The sequence below is a fragment of the Notothenia coriiceps genome, unplaced genomic scaffold (genome assembly GCF_000735185.1).
Source record: "Notothenia coriiceps isolate Sejong01 unplaced genomic scaffold, NC01 NC01_scaffold00019965, whole genome shotgun sequence".
In the NCBI taxonomy this organism is placed as follows: domain Eukaryota; kingdom Metazoa; phylum Chordata; class Actinopteri; order Perciformes; family Nototheniidae; genus Notothenia; species Notothenia coriiceps.
In genome coordinates this window covers 10,278-20,384 of record NW_011352666.1, presented here as the reverse complement: position 1 = coordinate 20,384, position 10,107 = coordinate 10,278, and the positions used below count along the sequence as shown (strand labels likewise).

At 46.3% G+C, this 10,107-nt stretch overlaps 1 protein-coding gene across 1 annotated transcript; it reads right to left on the bottom strand.

Moving 5' to 3' along the window:
* Positions 1-6,906: 6,906 nt before the first annotated feature.
* LOC104952402 (uncharacterized) lies at positions 6,907-9,794 on the bottom strand (the record flags this gene model as incomplete). The annotated part of the gene is given in 5 exon segments (XM_010779216.1): positions 6,907-7,924; positions 7,984-8,590; positions 8,593-8,886; positions 8,981-9,171; positions 9,259-9,794. Coding segments are annotated over 5 exon segments (2,646 nt in total), but the record flags the coding sequence as incomplete, so codon positions are not given.
* Positions 9,795-10,107: the final 313 nt, after the last annotated feature.

Genomic DNA, 10,107 nt, shown 5'->3' with positions numbered 1-10,107 from the left:
CAAGAAAAAAACAGCTACAACCATAATGTTTCCATTCCATTAAGTGTCTCAGAGAGATTTATTAGGATCCATTATGTACAACACTAGAACGGACACTCCTTAATTATGTAGAAATTATTATTGATGTTATCAGTTGCTCCTTTGCTGACACATCAAAATGCCTACCATGTACAGTCGGCAAATGTTGCAATAGTATAGATAGCAGCCAACCAAGTAGATACGTCATGGAAATAGATCACTTGTCCATAACAATAACAATTTCTCTCACATGCTAATATTGAAAGTTCAGACGTCTCCTGGGTTCCCAACAAGCAACAACAAATATGAAATGGAGCCATGGCAATGCACCTTACATGTGGTTGGTCACTTTGTTTTACCTTGTTAGATTGAAAGAATAAGCTACTCAATAATACACAGAAATCAGTGTCCAAAAAAGAAATGCAAGAGGGTTCCTTTACCATCCCATTAATCATCATGTGACCTATTGCAGGGGTGCCCCCCCCCATTTGGGAAACCACTCCAAACTTTCAAAAATACTGTTACCTTATTTAGACTGGGTTAGGATTTAATCATAATTGTGGATGCATCTTTTGGCATACATGTGGTATGCCTCTTTTATTTGATTATATTATAGGTCCTTCATTTGATGAATTGGGTAATTTGTGTGACATGTATGAACTCTAAAGAATGAAGACCTTATTATCCTCTACGGTGGTTACTATCTCCCCAAGAAAATGTTTATTTATAATTTGTTACATGTGGATGAGCTCCATGTTGCTGTCTAAACAGATACAATCTGATGTAAGCCAGACTATGTCACTGCAAAAGAGAAAAATCTGATCTGTTGTTCCTGTCTACATTACCAGTGTCTCAGTCCATCCCCATAATGTTATATATATTTAGATTTATGTGTGTTAAAACATTGTGTCCAAACTAATGTCAAACAAGCATTTTAAAAGGGGGCATTTATAAAGACTAAAGATCATATTTTTCTTCCTCTTCCTCCTGTTGTCAAGTAGGTAACCACCAGCCGGAGACATGTGTCACCTCATTTTATGACACACGGCATAAAATACAGAGCCTCAGAGGGACAATGCATTGTGAGAGAAGCCGTGCACTTTTAGAGGCATCTTGGGTCACCGAGCAGCAGCTGACAATCACAAGGGATGAAAAGACCAAGAGAGACAAAGAAACATGGAGGGGGGGAATACAGATGGGGAGAAATTAGTGAGGATGAAGGTAAGGAGTCATGAGAGGTGATTTCCAGCAGCATAAGGAAGTCTTTGAACCCTATTATTCTCATGTCATGTTTAAGAGTGTGTGTGTGTGTGTGTGTGTGTGTGTGTGTGTGTGTGTGTGTGTGTGTGTGTGTGTGTGTGTGTGTGTGTGTGTGTGTGTGTGTGTGTGTGTGTGTGTGTGCACTTGTCACATCTGGCATGTTGGCAGATCAATGGTGCTCAGCTTTGCCTCAACATGTATCAGTGTGTATCTGTCCAGCAGGACTCATGTGCCCGAGGCCCCCAGATTCAGATCAATCAAAACAGATCCTCCGCTGGGATTAGGGTCTGCAAATGTCTGCAAGGGACCCTCAACAACAGGAAAAGGTATTTTGTACACATTTTTTTTAAATGTACACTTGTGTAGCACCAATTAATGAATGACAGCAGCTGTTGGTAGTGACTGAACTGAAAGTCGTATGACTCCAATTTTATCTTAAGGAGCAGACATTTATTTTTCGCCATACTTTCCGTGGGAATGAATATACATTTATCCAAATGTATAATCCTAGATCTTCCTTATTAGACATACGCTATTCAAAGAGATACATTTTCTCTGCATGTGTAAACAAGACTATAAAAGAGACTAAGAGTCTGGCAGTTGTTGGGCTGAACTTGTGCATAGAGGTGCTTTGAGCTAATTGCGAACACAATGAAAAAAGTTAGCAGTTATACGTTTAGTATCTTGGTTAGATGCCTAACATTTTCAATTATAATTAAAACGTACAGCTGAAGCTGAATGTCACTTGTTTGGTAGGTTTTTGGACAATTAGTATGCATTTGGTCTGTACTTTGTATTTTGAAGTATTGATACCTGATGGTAGCCCCTAAGGAAAGATCAGTTGAAACATCAAAGTTATTAGGAATCATTACCATGGATGTTCAGATAGTCCAATAGATATTTCAGCCTTGACCAACGAATATCTATCATAGAGCTACACCGTTAGCATACAGTAGCTAATGATATTCATGGTTTATTTATCAATTCTTCAAAGGGACTTTTCAAATGATGTTGAATTCCTCCATTTATTTGGATATTTCTCAGTTTAACACATTGCTTAAAATGTACAAGTATGCAGTAGTTAATAGTTAATAATTTCATAATTATGACTGCAATAATTTCAATCAAAAACTTTATAGATCAAAATATAGTAGACCCTTGACACATTGCCCTGGGGACGGGAGAAAGCAAACTCAGAGAGGGATAGTAAGTGTAGCAGCTGTAATGTGACAGCAGTGTCTGACCCGTGCTCTGCAATAAAGAGCAATGAAGCTTATTTTTACGAGAGGTGATGTTCCTGTTGATCAAGTCTCTACTCAAACACACTGAGCGGAGCTGCTCCAGTAAATAAGAAGTGACTGATGAGCAGAAGCAGTCAGCCACAGCTTTGCTCATACAGTAAATATGTGATAATAACTGAAGCGACTAATGTGAACCCTGACAGGTATCTCAAACAATTTAATTGTTGCAGGGGACTACAATAAGATATATATTCATCCCCCTGAGGCAGAATATGATTACTGCAAAGCAGTAAAATATAATGTTTTTTTATCTGGCAATAAAAGACAGGCTGAGTGTGAGATGTGCTTCAGTTTATGGCTCAGTGGGATCAATATTACAACCAGACTCCGTGTTCATATTTAGTGTCCCACAGCAAGGTCTAATCATGGACTGTGAATCAGCTAAGAGACGGGCATGGAAAGACAACTCTCCTGACATCAATGTAAAAGTTTAGTGACCGTGAAACAAAAATCCTCTGGTTGTGACTCAAGAAAGCTGTGCAGCGAAAAGAAACCGTGTCACGCTTCAGTTGATTGAGTTCCCCAGAGTGTTGCTCCCGTATCTGCTCCTTGAGTTGATTACATCAGAACCTGATTAGACCTTCAGTCCTCAACCTGGAGTGTTTACTGACATTTATGGGCGGCTAGTTCTACCAATCGTTAATACTTCCTGGAATTTGAAAGTGCCAACTGAACAGAAGCTTAATTATTTATGATCCTTTCTGTGGCCATGGCCTGATTGGTTAATAGCTCTCTGTGGAGCCATACTATCAGTGATAATGCCATCTTTCAACAGGCTGTGATACATAGAGTATTGTGCAAAATCGCTGTGAGCTACTGTATCGGGCCTCTAGCAGACATATGGAGTGACAATATGGTTTTTAATATGGGGATATAAGGGACAAAGAGAATAGGGCTAATTAAAGAGCCTTGAAAGCTGTTGTTGAAATGCAACCCTTTATTTTGCTGTCGTGACCTGGCCTTCACAAGGAAAGATTGATCTGCTCTCTAAATTAGAGTGGGTAAAAATCACAGAGTGTGGGCCCGACTTGGCAAAGCCCATGTTTAGATTTTCCTGTTTTTATTGCTTGAATCACTCTGCCTTGCTTTACTCTCTCCACTTCCTTTTCCATACAAATAGGCATCTCCCTCACAATCTATTTGACAGTTGACTTTCACACACAAACAATCGTACCAAGCAAGTTGTTTTACCATGTCCACAACAGTGCACATTTTCTATCGCTTCCACTCTCGTTCCTTATGGTGTCAAAACAAGCAGCAGTATTTTCTGTGGTATAATGGATGTACTGATTTCTGTGGGGCAGTGGGAACAACCTGTAAACACAACACCAACATATTACCAGCTTATAGTTTGATCACCTTTTGAACAGTAACGCAAGCAGCCTATATTTGATACACAATATATAATATAGTACTAACTCTGCTTTTTTAGCTCTGTTCTTGCTTTCCACCAACTTCTAATGGAAACACACGGCTCTTTAGTGGCTGAAAGCTCCACAAGTTTGTCAGGCCAGTCACCCATTTTCTGTCTGCATGGGTTTATCAGAATAACCAGAAAACTCTTGCATGATAAATGGTCAACTTCATTTTTGTAGCTTTTTTCCAGTCGTTGCAACCCGCAAAACCACTTATAATTTAAATATACAGGTCAGCATTCGAGCTGCTCAAGTGAGACTAACACTCACACACATTCACACACAGCTATCCATGCATTGTAATTATCTTGCCCAAGATACTTCGAAACATTGACTGTGAGGGATTGAACCACCAACCTTTAAACTGGTGGACGACCATCTATCTCCTGAGGCACACGTATGAGTCATATGACTCGTTTTAAAACCACCTGACTTAACAGTGAGGAATTGTTGGAAATGATCAACTGCTAGAAAAATACATTTGCGCCTGTTGAGCGAACATGCTTTTCAGACATTTCTCATTCCTCTTATCTGTCCTTATCCTAATCCCCTTCTTTCTCTCTCTGTACTCCCCTCCCTCTTCCTCCCTCTTCCTCCCTGTCCTCTCTCCCTCCATCCCTGCTGTGCTCAATTTAATGCCTTCCTGTAGCCCAAAATCCCTCTTCTTCCTTCTTCTGCTCTTCCATCCTGCTTTTCCCACCACTCACAGCCATCAAAACAGCATTAACTGTAAACCCTATAGGCGCTGCAACCTTGATCTTTTGCGGTTTTATCGCAACAAGTTGTAGCCCAGTGTTATCTTCAGCCCCGGGCAGAGCTTTCCCAAAACAAATTAAACCCATTCTCCAAGTCTTCATCCTCCACCAATGCCAGCTACAGTTCAGTGCCAGCTAGCTCAAGACGTCGAATTGAACATGACTTTGTAAAATAGTCCAGATTGCTTGGTTACACTGGTTTTACATTACATTATGCTCAAAGTTAATTTCATCCTCCTCTGTAACAAACAGAGGTGTAACATCCTGTTTTTAAAAAAAAAATGGGTTCTCTTTTGAAATAGGCTACATGTGCATGCTTAAAATGACTGTGCATGTTCACTGTATGAAGTGCAAGTGCTTACGGTATTCCTGCATATTTCATTATGATCTTTAACTGAGCTGACATTACATTACAAGTTATAACATTAAATCAGCAGAAACAGGAAAAAACTGAGCAAAGTAATGTTACTATAAACAGTTTGCTGTGTCCATATTTGAATAATTTCACAACCAAGCCACTTTAGATGCAGATCCTATCGGGGCACCAGAAAGCATTATTGAAGATCAAGACTAAACTAGGTCTAAGAGCTAAATCAAACACTTGGAACACAAATGAAATCTCTAAAGTAAAACCTGAATTCTATACTACGCAGTTTTTCTCACCATAAAAGATTATAGTCATTGTCTCTTTGGATAGGGGATTCAAGTCTACAGTAATGTCCCAGATTGTTTCAAAAGTGAGACAGTAAAGTTTGTACCTGGTCAGGATCATTAGCCACTCTGGATTAAAGAGTCCTTATAATGTAAACTGTTGACTGAGCGGTTTGTGTTGGCGCAGCAGAACCTTAGACAACGTAAGACCATGAAATGTCTTACAGTACCTCATTGGAAAAGGAATTTTTTCTGAGGCCATGTTGTGGAAATTCCAACATTATTCAACAATTCCTTCAGTGTTTGACTTTTATGTCAGCACAAAGCCAGCTGACCTCAGTTAGTCATGTGCTGAGCCCATAGCTGCCACTGAATCCCATCATTCTCACAACACAAGGCTTCTTCCTTTTTTCTTCTCTTCACTAGTGTCACATGAACAGCTTGAAAATGTTTTGGTTTCAGCTCCAGGCCCAGCGCAGCATAATACAGAAGACTTGGCTTTAACATATCATCAGTGGAGTCTTTTGAACTCGGCAGGAGGCACAGCTATCTCCAGGAACACAGTCCAGCTATTGAGTTTATTCGATTTGTGCCTCTCTCATTGTCCTCAATGGACTGGGCAGGTTTAATGGACTAACAGCCCCTGAGAGTTATTCCAGAGCCTTGGATGGTTTACCAATGCCTGGAAGATCTGATAAATGACTCCATTCTCAGAGCCTAAAAAAAAGAGACCAGGCGTTTCTCATCACATTGTCAGTGGTATGTGTTTTGTGATGAACTGTCTGAATGCGCCATCAGCTGGGAGTTATGGTCACTCCATATATATCTCTCCAACTGCATGCACTCAGACTGTCATTCCCTCTGAGTTTGTTGTGTGTTAGTGTCTGAGAGGGACTGTGTGTGTGTCAGGGGGAGCCAGATGGCTGCTGGCTGACTTAGCAGCATGAATTAAAGGAAATCATGAGACAGTTGTGCTTATCTTTCCATTAATACACTTCAGAAAGTGTGCCTGATAATCACACACATACACATGCACAATCATGTACATATTGGCTGCATGTATTAGTGCATTAGTACAGTAAGGGAGGCTTTGCAGGCTTGATCCTCTTTACCCCTAAATCTTTTAGATGGTTATTTTACAGTTTAAGTTCAGTTGCTTTTAATGTCGTTGATTTTCATGAAGCCAAATTCATGTGATTAGAATTTGAAATCATGTAAACAAGCTCAAATTATATTCATCACTCATGGCATAACATCCCGACCAGTCCGAGCAACACAACTTGCACTTCATTTACTGGTTTTACGAACTTATGGGTGTATAATATTATATATGATATACAGTATATGTAAGGGATAATGTGCAGCTACGCTGTCATTATGGGGAAAAGAACACCGACTGGCTGATCACGAGCCCGACGCGAAGCGGAGGGATCTAAATCGGCCTGAAGGTAAGAGTCGGAGGCGGGGTATCGAAGGTACAAGCTATACTTTTATTAAGCATCTGACCACAGGGGCCGAGGAGGGCGGGGCCGCAGGCGAGGGCAGGGGCAGGGGCACCAACGAGGGCGAGGGCATCCCCACAGGGGGCGGGGCGCGGGCCATGGGAGGGCGGCCCCGACGTGGGGGCAGAGCCAACTCCAACGGCCTGGAAACGTCCACGTGAGCAGGCTTAATCCGATCAATGGACACAGTCTCAGGCCTGCCACCAACGTCCACCACCAGGCTCTTGTCCCCGTGACGTATGACCCTGAACGGACCGTCGTAAGGGGGCCGCAGGGGACCGCGGTGGGCGTCGTGGCGAATAAAAACGAAATCCGCCGACCGTAATCCGGGTGACACCCGGAAAGCTGGGTTGCTGTGCTGCGACGTGGGGACGGGCGTGAATGTCCCGGCGGTCTCCAGCAGGGAGGAGCGCTGCCCGGCCTCAGACCAGGGCACAGTGGCGGTGGGAATGAATTCCCCGGGGACCCGTAGCGTCTGGCAATAGACGAGCTCTGCCGACGAGAACTGCAGGTCTTCTTTGGGGGCACACCTGAGGCCGAGCATAACCCACGGGAGCTTATCCACCCAGTTGCCGTCGGTCAAGCCGGCACGCAGTGACTCCTTCATGGACGGGTGAAACCGCTCACACAATCCGTTAGCCTGGGGGTGATATGCGGTGGTGCTGTGCAGTTTGACCCCCACACCCACAGCAACAGCATTCCACAGCTCCGAGGTGAACTGAGAACCGCGGTCAGAGGAGAGGTCAGACGGGGTCCCAAAGCGCGCCACCCACGTGCCGATGAAAGCGCGGGCGACGTCGGAAGCTGACGTCGAGGCGAGGGGAACGGCCTCGGGCCAGCGGGTCGTCCTGTCCACCATCGTAAACAGGTAGGTGAAACCGTGAGAGGGGGGAAGCGGACCAGCGAGGTCGACATTGACATGGTCAAACCTCCTCTCAGGAACCGCAAAAAGTTCAAAAGGGGCCCTAGTATGGCGGTGGACTTTGGCCCGTTGACAGGCCACGCACGAGTCGACCCAGGACCTTGAGGGCCTCGTACAGCGGGCGCATGGTGTGGGCTGCCCGGGGCTGTATGCGGTCATGGAAAGGCAGACACGGCCTCCACTTTCGAGGGGAGGGGGGCGGCCCCATCCTTGCTGATGAGGTGCCCGAGGAAATGGATGGAGGACAACCCGAACTGACACTTCGCCGGGTTGATAATCAGGCCGTGTTGGTTGAGCCTTGCGAAAAGGACCCGGAGATGTGCCTGGTGCTCTTCAGAGGAGGAGCTGGTGACCAGGGTGTCATCTAAATAGATGAAGACGAATGGCATGTCTCTGAGCGCTGAATCCATCAGCCGCTGAAAGGACTGAGCTGCGTTCTTAAGTCCAAACGGCATACGCAGGAACTCGAAAAGCCCAAACGGCGTAATTACCGCAGTTTTGGGGACGTCCGAGGGGTGCACCGGCACCTGGTGGTAGCCCCGCACCAGATCCACCTTGGAGAAAACCAGTTTGCCCGCCAGGTGTGCAGAGAAGTCCTGGATGTGAGGGACCGGGTAGCGGTCTGGCGTAGTGGCGTCGTTAAGGCGGCGGTAGTCGCCACACGGTCGCCAGCCACCGGCTGATTTAGGGACCATGGGAAGCGGCGAAGCCCAAGGGCTGTCTGAGCGGCGGATGATGCCCAGACGCTCCATGTTGACGAACTCGACTTGGCGACTGCCAGCATGTCAGGGTTGAGCCGCCGGGCCCTAGCGTAGACAGGGGGGCCTTCAGTGTCAATGTGGTGCTCTACCCCGTGTTTGGTAGTGGCAGCGGAAAAGGTGGGCTGCGTCAAGTCGGGAAACTCACTGAGAAGGTGCTGGAACTTGTCGCCCTGTGAGAGTGAGCTGGAGAGCCCGCTGAATGAGGCCTCGCCGCGGGTACACGTGAATGAGGCAAATGTCAGCGCATCCACCAGGCGGCTGTTCTTGACGTCCACCAGCAGCCTGTTAGCGCACAGGAAGTCTGCGCCGAGGAGGGCGAAGGAGATGTCAGCCGTGACGAAATCCCACTTAAACGTCGTCGTTAGCGGACGTTAAAGGTGGGCCATGGCCTCCACCGGCGGCGTCCTCCACAGTAGCCAGCAGGACGCTCCGCTTGGCTCCTGTGTCACAAAGGAGTCTGCGACCAAAGAGGGTGTCCCTGATGAACAGGAGCCGGTTGGATCTGCCCACGCTCGCGGCCACTACCGAGCGCAGGCCTTGGCGTTTCCCGTTACCTTGTAGGTGCAGGGGGGACCGCACATCTTCGCTTTCGCCCCATAGCGTGCATGGTAATAACACAGGCCAGGGTTGGAGTTGCTGACGTCGGCCCCGGAGCTTCTGCTAGGTGGCATACCTGTACCAGGGAAGGTGCCGCTGCGTGTCGGGGCCAGCACCTCCTTCCTGGCAACGCTGTGTTGCCAGGAAGAACCGGTCGGCTTCTTCGGGCAAAGCGCGGGGCTCAGTAATAGCCGTGTTAGCGAGCGCTGTCTGTACATGCGGCGGCATGTGAAGAAACAGTTCTATGAACAAAAAATTAGGTTCTTCCGTACCCAGCAGGCTGAGCATAATTTCCATGTGGTCAGAAGGCTTGTTGTCCCCCAGGCTATGAATAGCGAGCAGGCGTCGGGCCCGTTCCGACCGTGACAGCTCGAAAGTCTTTAGCAGGAAAGCCTTGAACGCTGCATATTTATCCTGGGCAGGAGGAGATGTAATAAAGCCCACCGTCCGGGTCGCAGTGGAGCTCCCCAGCGCCGAAACGACGTGAAAATAGCGTGCTGCGTCGTCAGTCACTCCGGGGAGGGCGAACTGAGCCTCCGCCTGAGTGAACCATGCAGCCGCAGATGTCTCCCAAAACTCCGGCAGTTTAAAAAAAACGACCTTACTTGCCATGCTCGGTTCAGTCTCGGATCCTTCAACAAGACTTATGTCGGGGTCACCAATGTGGTGCCGAGAGACGGGAGTCGGAGGCGGGGTATCAAAGGTACAAGCTATACTTTTATTAAGCATCTGCCAAAACATGTAAACACTTCAAGCCCGGGAAGCGACCGGCCGAAACAGGAAGTCCGGCTCACTCAAATGTCCGTGCAGAACAATACCCCAACCCATAGATCCGTGGGTGAATAATGTCAATCACCACAATATATAATTTACACCTATCTATCATTAAACCGTGGGGTCTTAATTCATTACGTGTTGATTTCTA